General features: G+C 37.6%; 1 protein-coding gene across 11 annotated transcripts in view; it reads right to left on the bottom strand.

The window, feature by feature from the left end:
- Window positions 1–20,958, bottom strand: part of CEP170 (centrosomal protein 170) — a 73,498-nt gene that overhangs the window by 33,591 nt on the left and 18,949 nt on the right. For 10 of the 11 annotated variants that reach the window (XM_081905785.1, XM_081905782.1, XM_081905790.1 and 7 more), the window contains exons 3-9: window positions 19,528–19,617; window positions 18,773–18,851; window positions 17,852–17,910; window positions 16,001–16,163; window positions 15,119–15,253; window positions 5,707–6,177; window positions 2,648–3,285 (exon numbers count right to left, since the gene is read on the bottom strand). In XM_081905785.1, coding sequence (XP_081761911.1) covers window positions 2,648–3,285; window positions 5,707–6,177; window positions 15,119–15,253; window positions 16,001–16,163; window positions 17,852–17,910; window positions 18,773–18,851; window positions 19,528–19,617 — 1,635 coding nt within the window. The remainder of the gene's footprint in view (window positions 1–2,647; window positions 3,286–5,706; window positions 6,178–15,118; window positions 15,254–16,000; window positions 16,164–17,851; window positions 17,911–18,772; window positions 18,852–19,527; window positions 19,618–20,958) is intronic. The other variant, XM_081905784.1, reaches the window with a different exon arrangement.

Raw genomic sequence — 20,958 nt, 5'->3', positions numbered from 1 at the left:
CTGCTCACTTTGAAAATGAAAGTAACATGGAAGTTACTTAATAAAAGTTAAGTAAATTGAACTACAGTGATACCCGGGTTACAGACACTTCAGGTTACGCATTTTCGGGTTGTGCACCATGCCAAACCCAGAAGTACTGGAAAGGGTTACTTCCAGGTTTTGGTGCTCACGCATGCGCAGAAGCACTAAATCGTGCTTTGCGCAGAAAGCGCCAAATCGTGACCTGCACATGCGCAGACGTGGCGCTGTGGGTTGCAAACGTGCCTCCCACACGGATCACGTTCGCAACCCGAGGTTCCACTGTACTGAATTAAAAAGATACAGGAAAAAGCTACAATTTAAAAACAAGAAAAGAAATTGGATGCTTATTTAAAAGATATTTGCCATCTGAAATTTCAGTTAGATTATGCATCTCTTAAATTAAGTAACCTGGTTTAAAAAGGAAATGTGAATCAAATGTCAACATTTTAATAATAACATTTTCACTATAGATAAATTTGCCTCTCATACCAAGCCATAGTTTAGCACAACATGAATGAACTGGAAAAAGCCTGAGCAAGCCTTAGGCTCATGTGTTCCCCTCTCCTCCTACCATGTGGCTGGGAGCAGGAGTTCAGAAGCTTTTGCTTTTAATTAGCCATCGAACTATAACTAACATCATCTATAGCTGGTTTCAAACAACCCAATTTCAAACTGGTTTCTGAAGCTGGCTTGTTTAAACGTATTTTACAATACATAATTGGTGTAAACCAACATTCTAGATCTGGCTGACACAGCAAGCTATGGTTAACCAAAAGTCGGTCTGAAATGTTTTGGACCCCTCCGCCCAACTGTGAGGAAAGGAGGAAACACATGAACCAGAAGAGGGGTCGAGTTTGTTGCAGCTGTCATACTAAATTGCAGTTTAGTATGACATACAAACATGACCCTTGCCTGCGTTTTGATGTAAAATTCTGAACCAAAACGTATCTGATTTGAGGTCAAGCATCATACTGGGTGGGGAGCACAAGCTTGGGGACCGAATGCTGCCCTCTGGTCCTCTCCATCCTGTCCCTGGGACTCTCCCCATGTCATGTTTGGCCTCCTTTGTAGGCCACACAGACCCTCCTTGGGCAACACCCATTACTGGCCCTGATCCACATCTCCCATGCTGTTGCATGACTGGAATATGTCATTAACTGTGATGATGCCTCTTGCCTGCCTGGATGAAGGCTAAAGAGAGTATATTGAAAGGCGTGTGAAGAAACTTTTGACTTTTGCATGGCTGGGATTTAGTCCACTGTACATGATACTGAAAAACAACAACACTGCTATGACTAATAAGTTCCAACCCTGGCTTCCAAACATTCAAGGCTCTTAGGATTCAGGTAAATGATCCTGCTTAGTAGCCTTACTATGCTCATAGAAAGCTAAACAGAAATCCTTCCCCATTTCTCCCCTAAGCAGATATATGGAAAGGACAAGCACCAGAAGGATTGGGGGCTAAGATAAAGTCTACTGAGTTGTAAGCCCACTCAATAAACAAGTCTAGAATATAAGAATGTAGGAACATAAGAAGTGCCTGCTAGATCAGGCCAATGGCCCATCTAGTCTAGCATACTGTTCTTACAGTGTCCAACCAGACGCCCAGGGGAGGCGTGGAAGCAGAAGCTAAGCTCAACCACTCTCTGCCCACCTTTAATTCTCAGCAACAGGTATTCAGAGGCTTAATGCCTCTGACAGTGGAGGTGGAACATGTCTACTAAGAATTAAGTCCTATTAGGATTAGAATTGCAGTCTAAATGGTTATAGGAATTATAGCATGCATGTTTAGGAAACTGTAACTAGCTCATTTTCTCACTAAAATATATTCCTTGGGTTACATCTGAATTTAGGAACCATGGTGATCTGCTTTTGCCAAAGGAAGGGGAATGGTTCTGGGGTTTTTTGGCCACTTCCTTCTTCTCCTTGCAGCCCCCTGTAAATCTACTGTGGGTGGTCAGGGACCCTTGGGAGCAGCACAAGTGGTGGCCCTGCCAATGGGTTGCAGAGGGTCAATATGGCCAACGCTCACAGCACTAGTAGTCTCTTGTACCGTTGTTCATTGTGTATGTGAGGTCATCCATGGCTATCAAAAGGAGAGCTAGTCCAGTAAAGTTGCCAGGGAAAGAAAATAACACCAGGAGAGAAACTTCTGGAGGATGGCAGACTTCCTATCGCTGCTGTAAATGGATATACTTGACCAAATTATTACGGTTCTTTTTTTAAAGGGCGAGAGAAGAATCTTGCTAAATATTAGTGCTGAACTTTAATAGTTCCTTAAAAGTTTGTTTTATTACAAACTTGATACAAGACAGGTGGAGTATCGGGCAACATAATCCTTGCTTCATTCTTTTCACTGTATAGCAGTCAAAATGGTTGGAAAATAGAAAAATCTGTTTAACACATAGTTCGTATGTACTCAAGAAGTAGGTTCAAAATAACCTATTACTGCCTGGTACATAGCTTGCAATGAGGGATGAAATACTAAGAGTTCAAAATGTGGCTTTAAAAATAATATATTTTTAAAAACACCCTGATTTATTAGAATAATTGTAGTTATTAGGACCCCACCATAAACATCATGGATTGGGGTTTTAACAATGGCATTCTTATTTAAATTGCTTACCTTATCAATCATCTTGCGAGCTTCTACTTCCTCAGCATTGGGATTTTCCAGTTCAATAGTGTAAGTACCTTTATCACTTTGGTCATCCTCCTCCTTTTCAACAGCCACCGAAACGACCGGGCTTTTAATCTTTTTCTCCATGTCCTCAGTTGTACTTGGTCTATTCCCAAGACTTCCAGAACTTCTCAATAATGCAGTTTGCAAGAAAGGCAGTGCAGCAGAAGGCTCTTCTGACTTTTGCTTCAGAAGTTTTGCATGTACTGCTCTTTGTTGGGCGGAGCTATTCTGTGAAGGTGGTAAACTGCCTTTGGAGTCACCTGATGCAGGTCTCACTTTTTCAGTTCTTGTAGGGGGTGCCGGAGAAGATGTTTCAGGGAGCAGAACTCCCACGTTTTGAGAAAAAGAATAAGATCTCCTCTTCCGGGAATGGCCTTCATCAAAAAACTCGATCATAAAAGCAGTCTGACTAACAGTTGGCTGGTCTGAATGTTTCTCTGTGTCCTGGGATTTTGTGTGCAATTTTTTCTGCTCAGCATAATGATGCCTTAACTGTTCTTCAAGTGCTGCCCGTCTACTGTAATGCCTGTGTGCTCCGGCATTTTCTGAATCGCTCTGTGTCCCATCATCATGTTTATTTCCTGCAAAGACAAAACAAAACATAGAAATCTAGCTCTACATGAGCAGCAGTAATGCGGAAAGAACCTCCGAAAGTTAAGTGAATACAGAGACAATATTTGCTTTTCTGTTAGAAGCTCAACTGTCTGTTAGTAACAAGCTCTGCAAGCTTCCCATAGCAACAACAGACACATTCAGACTTGCCATGCACAATGGAGTCTTTTGCCAGCTAATCAGTGAGGGAGATGCATTTGAATTGTCTTATTCAGAAAACAGTCAGTTCCCAATCATGCTTGATGATGAAATGTGAATGTGCTACAACAGCTATACCAAAATTAGATCAGTATGCCTTCTAAACTGTATTCGTACCTAGCTACAAATAACTCATGAGCCAGAAAACAAATCTTTGCTTCTAAACATATTCCACGAAGGGTAGAAAGCAAAACAGGAGGTAACAACTGTACAGTTGCCACTATCAGTGGAAAGCTTTTGGCAAAAGCTTAGGTTTGGAACATTAGAGTTGTTTTCCCAGAATAATTTTCCAGTTATCAGTGTGGTTTTCGGAATACAGTACTTTATTAGCAGCAATAAACAATTATGGTTTTCCCCCGTATAACAAACGGAGACGGAGCAAAATAGGGCAGCTTTAGACTTTTAAAAGAACCCTTTTATGACTGCAGCTCTGTACCCACTTATCTGGGAGTAAGTCCCTTTCAACCCAATGTGGCTTAATTCTAAGGAACCATATTTAGGATTGTGAGATGCCTAGAGAAAATGTTCTAGGTGAACACTGAATATTTGAAAATAAAGGAAGTTTGAATGTATACAAAATCTAACATTGTAAGAAAATATATATTTAAAGAGATCAACAAGGTCTTATTATAGTTATACAAACAACAGAATGTCTCAAGGTATGTCCACATAATTTCTGGTCTGTGCAGTCCTGCATCAATTCCCGTCCCAGCTGGGCTACCTCAGCACACCTAAGGCATACTTGGGATTTGGCTATTGCAAGCCTTCATTCATAACCATTCCTAGCCAGAAAACACAAGCCCTTTGTAGCCTGCTTTTGACCAAGAACTGTTGTGCCAGGTTTGATCTGCTGCAAGCAGTCGTTACACAGCCTTTTGTCCATGCAATTAGTTATCTGGAAGCTCATGCTAGAGATGGTTGAAAATGGCTGGGGACTGCACTGCTAATCTTCAGTATAGTTAACTGGTGCAATATATTTATGAGTATAGCAGTTACAAACTGAGAAAATCAAAAAGCCCAGAACTGTAGTTAGATACAAAGTTGCTCAATTTACAAAGTACGATAAGAAGGTAGTCCATCTTCAGAACACTGCGATCTTCCTGGGATATGGGCTCTTCAACCTGCTGTTCTAAATTTATATTTAGTAGTAGAATAAATGCTGATTATGGAAATTGCACTAAAATTGGCTTGAGAATTCATTAAAACATGCTAATGGTATCTTATGCAAATTTTGCTCCTAAACAGCAACCTTCTTTTAATGCATAATATGCAAAATTACTTACAGGATACCATTTAAAGTTTTGAATTAATTAGTTACAGTTCTGGAAGAATTTTCAAATAAGAGTTCTAACTTATATGAATTAGTTACAGCATTCTATTTTACATTGAGTGTGCCAGAGTAAGTTCCTTAATAGAAGAAATAAAAACACGTTTCAGCTGAAATAATTTAAAAATATATACTTATTTTTGAGTGAGTATACTATGTATTACCATTACAGACTAAATATCACTCATAAGATTTGTATGAAGTATAATAATATAACTGCCAGTCAGTAGGAAGATGTGGGTGAGGAATAAAGTGAAATAATGTTTTAAAAATATGAATTGTAAAGGACTTTGATTTAGTAAGGGTAATCTGAAAGGCAAACCAAAGGAAAGTTTTTCAGTCAAACTTAAATCACTGAGCTGATAAAAAGGAATCAGAAAATTAGAAAACAATTTAAACCTGTTAAAATTATTAAGTTGAAGTCTATGACCTATATTCACTCGCTTTATAAAGCTTGATGAAATGTTCATCTCCATTTTCCTTATGTCTGCCCAAAACCCATTTTAAGCAGCTTGATTTCCCCCCCTTCAACCATTCGCCACTTATTGAACATTGAACTTTATTGAAAAGTGATGCTTGAACATGGATGCATTTTTAATCTTTTGTGAATACAATATTAGCAAGTTTGCTTTGGTATTTGCGTTTTGAAAATGTACCAGTGCTATAACATCACAAGCTTTGAATAAAAAGGTACAATTTGGGGGGGTCCTGGCAGAATTGGTTGTCACTTGATGCTTTGTCTAAAACATTCTGGTCTGTAAGAATTCTAACAGAGTGTAGTAAATGTGTACAGTTCCAGTTAGCATACTTACGGCTGAATATTCAAGACAAAGGAAATAAATACAGCTGAAATTATTTGTTTTACCTTTCAGTCTCTTCAAGTAGACTGGAACATCACTCTTAATACTTTTTGAATCTTCCTCGGTTGATTCCCAGATCATTGTTGGGGGATTGTTTTGTGCTAACCAGTTTGCCACTTTGCTCTCCGGGGCCATCATCACAGTTTGAAGCCCAGGAAGATCCTGGGCACCAGAAGGAGAAGGCTTCTTAGATTTGTGGCGCTGATCTGGAGTGAATTTTGTAACATGATCTTTGATGGTTACTTTTCCTGGGGTGCTGTCATCAAATTCAATAGTAAATGAAGCATGCCCTGCCCCTGCTATGTGTGTGTCTTTTGTTGGGATCTCATGAATAGTACCCTCAGGTATTTGGGAATGTTGATGGAATTCCTTTGTAGGGATTTCAAAATAACTTGGCTCCCTACAGAAAGGATAATTTTCTTCTTCACTTGCAGCTGCAGATTGCTCCTCAGCTTGCTTGCCATCTGTGCTGCATCCTATTAAGAAAAACAAAGAAATTGAAATTCTCCAATATTGCAAAAGCCGAGGCTTCAAGGAATTTCAGAGTTCACATAAAAGCCAGGAGACAATTCTTGGGAAGGACAGAAGAAGAGCCCTGCCAGATCTGATCAGAGGCCTATTTAGTCCATCATCCTGTCTCCCAGTTGCCTGTGGGAAGCCCACGAGCAATGCAGAAAGACTGAAAAATATAGCTCCGGAATTGCAAGTCTTCTCTGTTGATAGTTCCATATTGAAGACAGGCATGAAAGTACGTGCACATCTAACCAAAAGAACGCTCACTAAGAATGCCAAAGAAACAAGTTCATGGGTATCAAAAGATTACACAATTGAATAGAGCCATGGGGAGGGGTATCTTCATGAAGTCCTGAAGAGTAAATATGAACTTGGCTTTAATTCAGATTTTAATATATCCCTGCCAATGGAAGCAAATAAGCTAGATTGCAGCGACTCAAGACACTTCTGAAAATCCAATGCCGAAAAGTACAGTGCAGGAAAGGAAGATAAAATTAAAATGGAATGTAACGTCTATAAGCAGTAAGAAACATGCAGAAGTTTGTAAATATCTTGCTTTTTGATGGATAAAGAAGCCGGAGAAGAGAGGAACAATGTACATTCTGAATAAATGCTAAATCCAAGCTTTTGTGGAGCTGCTAGCAAAACATTATGCATTCAGCACAATAAGCTTGCTTGCCAAGTATTAGAGGTTTGAATGCACCACAAGCAACTGCTGCTGAAGTGAATACTGGTAAGTCGATTCCAATGGCTGAATGGAGCAATATCATTTATTTTTCAAGATGCACATAAAGTAACAAAACAGATAACTTTAAAACACTAACACATTTTAAAGAAATCTACTAACATATTTACTCTGTGGATGAAAATGGTACAATGTCATGCAAAATGCATTTTAAAATGGGCAGCACAGCAAACAGAATATTCACAATGATTTTCAGGAGTCATGTCATTTAATTTTACTATCGTTTCTCTAGAAAGAAGCAGCTAAAAAGCTGGGGCTGTGTTTCATGTTAAAGTGTTAATGAATTCCAGCGCAACATACAGCTGAAGACATTGGGGAATGAATGTTATTGGCAAGGGATCAGAGAACTGGTACACAGTATCCTGTGATCTTCAGCCTCAACAGAAAAGCAGCCGATGAGGTTTACTTTGTTTTACCACAGTGTTAAAATATAAAATACTTGCCCAATTTTAAAAGATTATTCCAATTAAGATTCACAGTTTTATGCAACATCTCCTGCCAAGACTAAATAAGAACTAGGAAAATTGCTCTGGAATGCACATTTTTGCTCCACTTTCTGTGCGAAAAGATAGGTTTTTAAATTACTTTTAAACTGTCTATCTTTTCTACGGTAATTACCTTGGTAGAAACTGGTAAAGAGATTTCCTCCACCTCCCTTGCAATTAAGATCTATAATACATCCACTTAATTAAGCAACAAAAATTGCTCACACAAGAACGCATACATTGGCCCAGATCAAAAAGTGCTCATGTGCAACTTCTCATGCTGCTAGGTGCCTCCCTCTTGCTTCAGCCCACATTTCCATATCCCATATTATTCTGGAGGGTACTAGAACCTTCAGGAGCAGCTTTACAGGGGACTCAGGTGGAGAATGGGGTTGGAATCCCATTGAACAAGTGACATTCTGCTTTTGTATCTTTGGCTTGAGGCCACTCTATAAAATGTCTTAGTTTTTTTAGTTACAGATAGGTAGCCGTGTTGGTCTGCCATAGTCAAAACAAAACAAAATTCCTTCCAGTAGCACCTTAAAGACCAACTAAGTTAGTTCTTGGTATGAGCTTTCGTGTGCATGCACACTTGGTATCTGAAGAAGTGTGCATGCACACGAAAGCTCATACCAAGAACTAACTTAGTTGGTCTTTAAGGTGCTACTGGAAGGAATTTTTTTGTTTAGTTTTTTTAGTTATAGCACAAGAGACAAAAGCTACCAGTATACTAACTTTGGTGGGTTAAAAAGTCAACTTCCTCCAATTAGGTTTTTGGACCCTGAATTGATGTTGCTGTTGCTTTGGGGAGCTGTGCTAAATCACTTCTTAAGAGGGAAGTTGTTAATAGATTTTAAATATCCTTACCTTTTCTAGTAAGCACTGTAGCATGCAAAGAGTTAACAGTTCAAAAATGAGTTCTCTGCCAGGATACTGTGTACTACAACAGTGATGGGAAACAAGATAGGCAAGTTGCTTAACTACCATGCAATGCAGAACTGGATGTACATGAAATGAATGGTATCTGTACAAGAATGACAAAATGTGAGCATCTACGGATTTGAAATCAGGAAAGTAGCCGAGGCTTCTGGAGATGAAAAACAGCAAGGTTTTGCTTTCAATGGAAAACAGCACAGTGAAGGAAGCAAGAAATGCTCAGGGCAGAAAGCTGGTAGGGAACAGGAGGATAATAAGAGCAGGTGTTAACAGCAAAGCCAGGAGCTAAGAGCGAAGCTGGGTAAAGTAGTAAGGGGTGGCCTGCAGGGAAGTCCATGGAAGGAAGAACAAAGACAGAACAAGTCTGTTTTGATATGTGATGCTTTCGGAGAAGCAGTTAGGATGGATTCTGGATTGAAAGAAGTAAAAGTGCTTGTTTATATGAAGGAGACGGATTCTGCAGGAGTGGGAGCTAATAGACCAGAAGTGCAATGATACTTATCATCTCAACTGTTCTAGGAAGAATTCAATAGCTGGAGATTGAAATATTAGCACTGTGCTTTATCAAATACACTCTGTTACAATATATTGCTTGGCAGCCAAGTTATTTCCAACTCTGCTATCTTCTTGTAAATTCTTCACTATTAAACAGGCAGCTCAGTGCTCCCAAAATTGGGGTGTGTTCATAGTTAAAACCTGTTAAAAGTTTAAAGAATTACAGTGCAATTTACTGTTTAACATGTACAATTTCATAGAATCTGACAATCATTAAAAATGCAAGTAACAGATGCAAAGAAAGCTGTAGTCAAGAACCAAGAAAATCAAATCAGATCTAGCTGGAAAATCAAATCGGATCTAGCTGGAAATAAATTATAAAAAGTTTGCAACTAGCAAATATTCACTAACAAAGCTAATCTGTAATGTTCTTTTTGGGTGGGGCCGGTTATAAAGGCATCATGACCTTAGCAGTTCAATAATTGTTTCAAGGGTATTTCTTCTCTGTAACAGATTTTTAACTAGTCAGAATGTATAAATGGAGATTTGTTTCAGAGCTCTCTGGATAACCACAAGAAACAAGAAATATATAAATGGCACAGACATATAAGCATAATTAATTAAGCATGTTTTGCTCTTGGTTTTTGTTTTGTTTTGTTTTATTAACCACCAGTACTTCTAAGTTCAAAAGTACCCCTAAAGTGTGTTTGCAACTCCCCATACCCAAGTCAATTAGAAAATGTGTTTTGATAGAAAGTTAATAGCATAAGTGAACCTACAATAAAAAGTTGCTATGTAGACTGCTCTCATTCAGGATTCCTGCCAACCAGCCATGCTCTCTCCTATGATATTACATGTGTTCCTCATTTTCCCAATAATCAGTCAGTATTTGACGCACAATAAGCACATTCAATCCTCACTCCACTGTATGCAATTATTTCCCAAAAGCAGGGTTGTGGTTTTAGATGAGCATTTTTATACATCTGCAGATCCTTGGATTGCACTGAGCTGATACCGCTTCCTTGTGTATTGATGGTGCCATTTTGGTTACCTAAGGAATGGCACAATTATATATGATGAAATTTTACAAATGTGCGCTGGGGGTGCATTGTCACTGTTCCTCAAACATTTAAAGTGATGATAAAAAGCAAGCAAATCTACTCAGTTAAAACATCATTAATCTATAAGGTAGTACAGTGGTACCTCTGGTTACGAACTTAATTCGTTCCAGAGGTCTGTTCTTAAGCTGAAACCGCACTTATCCTGAGGTGCGCTTTTGCTAATGGGATCTCCCGCTGCATGCATGCCTCTGCCATGCGATTTCTGTTCACATCCTGGGGCAAAGTTTGCAACCAGGAGCAGCTACTTCCAGGTTAGCAGAGCTTGTAACCTGAAGCATTCGTAACCAGAAGCATTTGTAACCAGAGGTACTACTGTATTTCTTCCATGGGGAAAATAGTAGTTTGATATCCGAGATATTCTTTCACAAAGAACAAAAAAGGATGATGCTTTAAAGACAAGATATAAAGACTGAACATTTTAACAACTAGTAAAAATGACTCAAGCGGGCATACAAGGGGAGACAATCAAATTTCAGATACACATTTAAATCTGGAAATCTTTGTTCACAATCCCTCACTTATGCTTACTATTAAAGAAGCTTGAGCCTTTCAGAAAAGTCTGATATTTATAAATAATGCATTACAGATTTTAATCTAGCTCCAGTTTCAATGCACCAAAGTGAAGAACAGTATATTAGCCTCAAAGGTCACAGACTTTTGTTTGCAACTCTCCAAATAAGGTAGGTACAATTAAAAATGGATTGCTCAGTAGATTGATTTTGTTTCAAAACCACAGTCTAGTCAGCCATATTTGGGACTGGAAAAGACTTTTCCTTTGAATTAATACCCTAGATTGCATGCAATGGTCATTTCATGGACAGCATGGAGGACTGCAGTAGAATCAGCATAAATGGGGTGCCACAGCTTGCACCAATGAAAGCACTTTTCATTAAGACAAGGCTACCATTGGATACCACCCACTGAATTTTCTTGTGTTGCTTATCATGCAGTGTCTGTTTTTCCCCTGCAAGAAAATCCAGTTACTGTTATTCAATATTTACCCCAGTCTGAAACTAATATCAATCTGAAAAATGTGCTGTAGGCTTTGGAAGGAGAATCCATTCCAAGAAGTGACTAATGCAACAGATAACTTACATACCTCTTTCATATTCAGGACCATAAATCATATCAATATTCTTTTCTCATAGAAGGGAAGGCTTGAATCAGCACAATCCATTATAAACTTGAGTTTTGGGAATCAACAATAGACTTCAGCACTCTTGGGAGATCAGATCAGAGCACACCATATTGATGTATATAGAGTACTTTATTTAACTGCCAAAGATAATTGAAAGCTTATAGCCTTGAAATAAAGTATGTTACTAAAAAGCTAGAAACATTCAGCACACTGAGGTAGGCATTTATTTTTTGTAAGGATTTATTAAAGTAAGATATAAAAACTAAGGTGACAAATAAGAGTAGTAGGTAGTTTAAAATAGTACATTGTATGTGTTATGTATGTGTATCTGCACCATCCTAAATCATGTTTTCTGGATCCATAGCAGAGAAAACAGATCAACATTACCAAATATACCAAAAGTAAAGTCTATAACACCTGATCTGAGCCCACTGAGGTTTGCTTGCTGGAACATTTTCCATTACAGGTTTCTACTAAGGCTGAAAAACAGTAATACCAAAATAATCTTATTAACTTAAGTCTATAAAGGCTAATTGTATCTAGTTGGCTTAGCAGAAACTAATCTCCTCTATCAATCTCCTCATTAAACCATGCCCCATCTGCTATATTATATACGTTCCCTTCAAAATAATACCAATTTTCAGAAGTGCAAAGTGGTGAAGCAGTTTTGGTAAACTGAGTATGCCAGTTCAGGCTTGTTTTAAGTTACTTACAAAAGTTATTAACAAACAACCAAGGCCTTAATTTATAAACTAGCTGCTATGAAGTAGACCAAAATCTCACATTGAATGCCATTAAATTTATGCCCAAGAAAATATATTTTCTTATCATATTTATATAGCAAACTGCATGCAAACTCCAATGTAACATTTAAGTTTCATGAAGAAATGACAATGAAGGACCGATTACATGTGAAAAACATAACAGTGGAATAAAACTGAAAGTTGATTCTGAAGATAGATTTGCATATAGATTCCGGCTCATTCCTACTCATGGAACTTTCATCCAAAATGCAGGATAATTTTTCTTACTATTTTTTTACATGGAGGAAAAAGACTATGATTGATTGACCGGGGTGACATGCACAGCCTCAATTGTCAACAAAAGCTAGTGCTCCTGTTGATGTCTTAAGCTTGTTATGGAATGAAAAGGAAAGCTACTGATGTGTTTGCTCCTGAGTGCCTCTCCAATCTGTAGAAACGTGGTACTCAGGTGATCTCCATCCTATGTAATGGGTTGGACAATGGTTGGAGCGCAGGTGGCGCAAGTCACAGAGTGAATGGAACCAAACACTGATTGGTGATAACTGCACCTACCATGTGGCAGTGACAGCAGCAGAGAATGTGCATTTCTCTGCCACCACTGCATTCTTGGTAAATCACCAGGCAGAGCAGTTTCAGAGGATAAATGGGCTTATTAGGTCCAGCCCAGTAATGAAAACATTGTGTGGGGGCTCCAGCCCAATGACAGCATGCAAGTAACCTATATTTCTCTATCCTCTTTCTTCACATCAGGTGTAATCTTGTAAACTTCTATCATGTTGCCCCTTACTTGCCCTTTTTCTAAACTAAAAAGCTAAGTAGTCCATGTAGGGAAGTTGCTCCAGCCCACTGATCATTTGTGTGCACTTATTTGCAGCATTTGCAGCTCTACCATATTTTAGATAGATAAGATACACTTTTTAATTTTTGGGATGTGGCAACTAAAACTGTGTACTGTATTCCAAATGTAGCTGCACAGACTTGTATTAAGGAATTACAATATTCAAGTTTTCATTTTTGGTCCTTTCAGTTGACATTTTTGTTTAATGATCCACAGTGACCTCAAGTTCTCTTTCCTGGTTAGTGTACTTTAATTCAGAATCCATCAATGTACATGTGGTTAGAATAATTTGCCCCACTGAACATCATTTTATGCTTCCATTGAACCTCATTTGACATTTTGTTGGACTTTTCACCTACTTTAGTAATATTTTACTGTCCAATTTGATACATTCGGACATGACTAAATGACTAAACAACAATTTTCAATAATTATGGCAATAATTATGGCACAATCTGCAAACAGGGCCACCTCATTGCTTACCCTAACTCCAAAAAGCAAAATGGAATATAAAAGCAATATTGAATATAAAGACTTTTGATATATACATGTCAGGTTTTTTCCCCCCTTGAAACATTGAATATAATATTAATACACAATTAGAAAATGTCAGAAGGCTGTAATAACTATGTGGTTCTATCTGACTAAATCATACTTGGAGTAGAACCATTATATTCAATGAACGTTAGTCATCACTAAATCGATTCTATTGATTTCAACAGGTCTAAGAATGACTTAGTTGAACATAACTGACAGGCCAACCTATTTTCAGGTGTAACAACAAGAATATGGGACACATTCGTGAGTTTAAGTGGAGTTGCTAACTTTTGTTTTTACTGAACTAACAGATAATTACGCTTGTCAAATAGCCCTTACTAAGCCTAAACTAGACATTATGGAGAGATGTATAAGCACCACTAATAAGCATTTCGCAGATAACTTGTAGAAACATAATTATATCATTATTTCCCCATCCCACTTGCAAGGGGTAACCAATGAAACAGAGCAGTGGGCAAGGATATGCTAATATGGTATCGTTTTCAGCTGCATGTTAACTGGACCTGCATGTATCCCCATAAGCTTGGGCTATGCCAGGGATGGGGAACACATGGCCCTCCAGATGAAATTGGACTCAACTCTAACTGCCCCAGTTGATATGGCCAAGAGTCCAGGATGAGCTCTGTAGTCCAATAACATTGAGGTGTGGGGAGTGTGGGTGGCATAGGCTCCGACTGCTAGGCTTTGCAGTACAATCCTGAATTTTTCTGCTCAATAGGACTTACTTCTAGGTAAGTGACTATATGATTACAGCCTCCCTAATTCACCAGAAAAGAACTATATACCTATTTTTTATAGCACAGGTATTTGAAATACTTAACATTATAGAAAAAAATGACAGTAACATGCGATAGAAACTGTAGACAGAAGCCATGCACAGCCAAAATCCCAAATAAAACTATTTTAAGAGAAACTGCTTTGTTTTCCCAAATATGTAACAAGAGACATGTCCTTCCAATGCATACATTTTATTCACACACACTTTACATTGCATAGATTTAGTAGTCTATATCTATATCCATATCCATTTTCATTACTTAAATGTCTACCACCAAGTGGCTAATATTCTAAAATCAACTGGTTTGTAAAAAATGTTTAGATCACATCAAAAGTATACAAATGGAATTCGATTGAGCACTCTCTCAATTCACTGGAGTATCTGAAAGGTAAAAAGCCAGTGGCTCAATTCCACCTTTGGTACATTAGTGCATGACAATATAATTCCTAGAGGAAACATTTCATATCTTTTAAGTTTTGTACAACACAAAAAATACACTGAATCAGAACAGCTCTTGGGAACAGACAAAACTTGTTTTCACTGAGAAACTGGCTTTATAGTTCCTAGTCCCCAATAATACACTTTTAGGTTGCAATCTTATACATATTTTCCTGGGAGTAAATCAGTGGGGCTTACTTCTGAGCTGACATGCATTGTTAATTTCCCCTAGATAAGTGAATGGCTGTCATTAATTCCTATGGAGGGGAAAAAACAAATCTATGACATTTGATATGACTGGCACATTGTGACCAAAACCTGCCACCCGGCCATTGCCACTGACTGATCCAACCTCCACTGAAAGATGCCAATATGTACACAGACACAGGGCCTCACAGTTTAGTGATATTTTCTTCTTCCTCCCACACCAAAATGGCAACTATTTAGTTAGTTTACATGAATTTTATGCTTGAATTTACTGTAGACATTGTTCTCTTACCACTATTTTCTTAGACATGTGGACTGATTTAGAATATATACCAGGCCTACCAGATGTGAAATGGAGGTGGGGAAAAGCTACAAATGGATCTGATTATAAATAACCTTACCTAAAACTCCAGTTTCTTGTATTTTCTCCTCAGGTTTACTATCAGGTTTGTAACCATTCTGTTCTTCAGCTTCATCCTCACCCCACCATGATGGTTGCCCATATAATGGTGTGCCCCGAGGCATGGCAGAAAGATCTATATAAACAAACAAAATAGATTAGTCATTTGGAGCGGTATGAGAAGATGGTAAAGAATAGAATATGGATTGTGGCTAATGTGTTTACACTACTTCCAAAACCAAGATACAGAGTACATTGGAGCATGTAAACAGCCTAAGCTATCTACATTCTGGATAAAACAAAAGATTTTTATTCTGGATAAAACAAAGAAGGCCCCTTTGATTCACAATGAATAATTATTTTCCACTTTCCTTCTTTTAATTTTTTTTAATGTCTCCAAATATGCTAGTTTGGCAAAGAAATACTTGTTTTAATAAAAGTAATAAAGCATTCACTGGACTTCGAAGCTGCTGCAACAAAATTTCATTCACTTTAAAATGAAAACACATACAATGTAATGTGTCAGATAGCAAAGCCAAGCTGATTTAAGAAATACAAGGGATCTGACAATTAATTGTAGCTTTTTGTTTCTATTTATACCGTAACAGCCAGAAAAGCACACTGTTAAGAGGCAAGTGATACAGAATGAGGAGTTCTTTCCTATTAGGCCACTACACAGAATGTTAATTTCTTTGCAGAATTATAACAATTAGGTACTATAACAAAGTAAGAAACAAACCTGGCAATTTTTACAATGGCATATGAGGCAATTAATGGCCCAACTCCTCTGTACCTTATCTAACTCAAAACATCTTACAGTGGCTTCTCAAAAGTTAATATATTTTAATAGCTAGAACTGACAGTACAAATTCATTTCTCTCACCTGTCACTTTCTCTTCAGATTTCAGTGTGTCTATAACTTTGTGGTGCACTTCAGCAATGGTGTCTTGTACCTTTGGCTGTGTAGCTTTGGCACTGGTTAGCTTTGATCCTTCTGCCTCCGAGGATTTTTGGGATAGCTGCAGTTGACTTGTAAACTTCTCATGCTGTATATTAGATAATTCCCCATCAAGCAAAGCAACAGAACATTAAGTATTCAACATTACGTTTTAATAAACTACTATAAAATGAATCAATCAAGGTATTCAATATAAGCCATATTCAAAGCAGACCCACTCAAATCAACAAACTTAAGTTACCTAGGTCCATTGTTTGTACTGGATCAACTTAAGTTGGGCATCACCCAATATATTGATTCTAAACCAACTGGTTGCATTTGCAGATAATACCAAGACACAGTTTGTGTTTCCTAGCTGTGATCTGTCTGAATATATGAACCTGGCCCAGGAAATTAACCATGGATTATTTACAGAAAACATACCATACTGTTAACTTATGAACTACAGTTCACTTTAACTATGGTTTGTTGTTAAGTCAGAATCCAGGATCCTGACGTAATACTTGTTTGTGTTGACACCCCAGCCACTTGTTTGACAAGCAACTAGAAAAGAAGGCATGAGGCAAAGGTAGCTAGAAAATGAAATGTTCCCTGAGCTAAGAAACTATGATTGGTGCATTTCTACAAGTAGCCTTCCCTTCTTTCCTGCTTGACAACAGACTCCTTTGCCTGCTCACCTTCTCTCCGCCAAGCCCTTCTTTTCAAACCAACTTCCCTAGCTTTGCTTCTGGTTTACAAAAAAAGATACACTTAAAGGGACCTCCAAATTACTAACATCTACCCAGAACTTTTTGGTGAAAACACAATTCACCTTAGGAGATTAACATAGTTGTTACACTTATGCAGGGAAACAGAAATAACTTTGAAAAGGAAACCAAATAAAACTAATATTTTTTATTTCACACTTTAGGGTCTCCCCACACATACACAAACGTTGTTGGGAATTATTTACTTCTAACCGCAATGTAACCCCAAACATTTCCAGCTCTATTTAACACAATAGGCAAAACAGCAGTTACTTTGGGGGCTGGTTGGGTGAAGTGATAATGATTCATTTTTGCTTGCTAGGAAATGTTCAGGGAACAATTTGGTAAAAAGCCTCCCTACTATGGATTGAAGGTGCTGGTTGCTAATGTGGAGTAGATGTAGGGAGAATTTCCTTCAGGGCATGCAAAAGCGCCTACAGGGAGTTCATTCAAACTGCAAGCATAGTAGCAGCAATCAAACAGCAGTCATACAAGCTCCCCAAATGCTTGCATGGGGGCTGCTGCTTAGTAAGAATCAGGCTTCAGGAGTGCAGCAGTCTAACCTGAGAAACAATAAATACGGGCTATATATTTTTACCTTAAGCACTTATTATTTTTATTTCTTATTAATTTTTTATTGAGAATTTTCAACATAAAATACAATAAAAACCAAGCTAATCTAAAAAAGAGGTAAAAAACAAACCAAAAGAAAAAGAAAGAAAGGAAAAAGAAAGAAAAACTAAACCTGCATGTAATACCAAGCCCTCCATCACAATTATATATTAATCTTTATTTCACACACAGAAGAGTGAGCTCTCCCTGCTCTCACCTGGGAGCTTCCCCCACTTCCCTCAGCCTCACACCGAGGAAACATATCTGGTCTGCCTCTCGTGGAGGTCCTTTTCTCTTCTGTCCACCACCTTCCTGTATCTTCATTTATGCCAACTATAAATCTTCAGAGAACCAAACATACATATAGATAGAATGAACAGAGAGCTATAAAGAGTTGAAAGTGACAGAAAATGCATACCTTAAGGGCTTCTTCAGGAACTCTCATCTCTCCTCTGACTACAGTAAAAAGATTAGTATGTACAATGTGATAAGGAAATTTAGTGATATTTGTCCAAGTCCATTAGAAACTTCAAATTTTATGATAAGTATAAGGTTTTGGGGAGCAAAATATTGCTTGCAGCCTCCAAGTTTTAGAATGACATTGTTCCTATTTATGAATTAAGGGGACTGCATTGATAAATATTCTATTATATTGTTCATTAATTTATGCTAGCAAATTTATTTAATGTGAATGTTTAGCATAAGCAAAATAATTCCAGTTACTGTCAACCAATGACTATGTATGCCCATAACAGCAAAATATAATAGCATTTTAGGTATTTGCCTAATTTTGACATCAAACCAAACCTTAACTTGATTCGAAACATAAAACAGGTAAAGTTGAGAGTTGCTTGTTTGCTCCCCCCCCCCCCCGGTCCCCTCAATAGTCATAAATTTAGTCCCTTCTTTATTGTGCAGCAACTGTAAGGTAGAGTAGAGGGGGAAGTTCTGTTGCATGAGCAGAACCATAGTGTTGGCTACAACCTCGCGAATCTGTACGACTATGTGGAAAACTCTTCAAGTATACCTGGCTTCTGTCAGTAAAGCCTTAACATATTGCTACACTAACAACCATGACAATTTGTTTTTAGTTATCTCAACATTTCAGAGATAAGATTTTTAATCCATTTCTTTCTGCCAGTTGGTTTGTGAATTCCGAAATGCACCTCTACTCTCTTATTATTGTTATTCAGTACTTACATTCACACCCCACTCTTTCACAAGTACCCAGAACAGCTTGCCCAAAAAATTAAATAGAATTGTCAATATGTAAATTCAGGAACAAGAACTTTTTAAAAAGCCAAACATAGCACTAACTCCTTCTTTTAAAAAAGGATATCATATCCAAATCTCAATTTATCATCAAGTTTTAGAGTGATGTATGTCTGTTCTGGAATTCGAACATCATTCACAAATGTCTGATGGAAAAAGAAGAAACATATTATATCTTCTACCTGTAATGAACTTCTAAATGTGAATCTAATTCTTCTTGTAAAGTCACGGTACCACATGTCACTATTCAATTGCTGAAAATATTATAGAATCAACCTCACTTGCCCAATAAAAAATTCAGAAAGGATATGTGAATATACAGAGATCTGGCTTTATTTAATGCCAACATGCCCTGGGCCTATCATGAATTACTTACAATGAATCTGCTAATGAAATATGCTATAAACTTGCTGTGTTAACACAAGCTGTTCCCACAATAGCAAGATACCTTTCTCAAAAGATACATGACATTTATGATTTTGTTAGACTGGATCTAGGGTAGAACCCCTTGAACTGGATGCTTCTGTGAGTGGAATGTGGGTGGGGTGGGGTTTTTTTTGGTGAGTGTGTGTTTTGCTGATTCCTGCCTCCATGTGGACGTCAAAGATCTGCTTAAAGTTTAAGCCCCGGCTTTCTAAAACTGTGGGGTGCTTCGGACACAATTTGTAATATACCATTAGGGTATAGTGTTTAAAGTAATGATTCTTCATTTCTTTCAACTTAAGTCTCCATAACAAAGTAATCACAAATATTTGTTCAGAGCTCTCTAAATTGTTAAAGCTGAACTACATCCTGAAAACAGAACCGCCACGTTTATCTTACCCCATTCAGACTGCCTAAATCCTTTACCAAGTGTTCATCAGTAGAGGCATCATAGTTGACGACAGCATGTTGCTTGTCCACACTACGTGACTGAAATATTTAGAAGATAATATAACATTGTAATTTGTATTAATATAAATATGCATTAAAGTAAGGAATTAATAAATCCTAGTTGTTTCAAAGGACACCATGAAGCTACTAGGAAAAAGTTATGAGACTAATGTTGTGAAGGGCTTTTAAGGTTAGAGAAGGGAAATTTAACCTGATACAGGGGCTAAAAATAAAAGCCAATGGAATTGTTCAAAAACAGCTGACAGTGACAATTACTAGAAAAGCTGTTTATTTTAAAGGCTGAGATTTGCATAATCTGCAGAGAGGTAGTGTGACTATCAGGAAGCTCAGCAAAACAGTGAAAATGGTCAGATCTGGAGGGAATAATTCTATAGCTAGCTGTTCTTTTAAAATAGATAACTCAGTAGAAAATAGGAAATATTTGTTGTGTAATAACCTTGAATAGTAATGGAAACAGGTTTGTGGGCAATAAATTATCTAACAGAAAATCAAGAATACACTCTAAATAGTGTTCTCATCAGTATAGCATGTAGTGAAAAGGGTAATGTGAACTTGCTTCCTCTTATTCTCCCAGCTATGCAGATGAATTGAACATACTTAATTTTATTTTTTTTTTAAAAAATATCAGTAACTAAACCAGAATTTTTACCCTGCTGGTGTTAATTTGGAGTACCATATTGGAGCAAATTTGGAGACCTTGTCCAACATCCTTAACAGTAGTCTAACCTCCAAATTTTGAAATTCCCATAACCTGAGATATGAGCAAGCCTTTATCACATGTGCACAGCCCCTTTGTTTCTCTGCTCTTATGAGCCATGATTAACCAGGAAGCATATGATTAATCACAGCTTATCTCATCAAACTGTAAAACTTTGGTTACCAGCTTCAGACCAAGACAGGATATTAAATACCCTCAGTTTCCCAAATTGGATGAAAAAAGGAAAGTGAAGACTTCCTTGTTTGCTCATGCTGCAAAGGGAGAAACAAGGTGCACATGGAAAATGTTTGTTCATATCTTGGCTTATTAAGTTCATCTCATCTGAACCAGTTCTGTGTCAAATTACTTGTATGAAAACATCAGGTAATGCTCAAAAAAGTAAAGGCTAAGAAGCTTGTTCATATTTCAGTATATTAAATTGATCGTCAGAACCTGGCTGAGATTCCAACACAGAGAGTAGGACACGGCAACTGTTATGAGAAACAAACTTTGAATCTGCAATACCCTCAACGGAGGTCTATCTGTCATGACTAAATTGCTTAGCCCTAAGCGACTGACTAGAGTAGCATCCCTCTGATCTGGACATAGCTGAGTACCTCTATGAAGTGTAAATAATAGTAATAATAATATTTTATTTATAT

Source organism: Podarcis melisellensis, assembly GCF_964234715.1.
Source record: "Podarcis melisellensis genome assembly, chromosome: 3".
Lineage (NCBI taxonomy): Eukaryota > Metazoa > Chordata > Lepidosauria > Squamata > Lacertidae > Podarcis > Podarcis melisellensis.
Note: the sequence above shows the minus strand (reverse complement) of the source record. Positions and strands in the feature narration are given on the sequence as shown.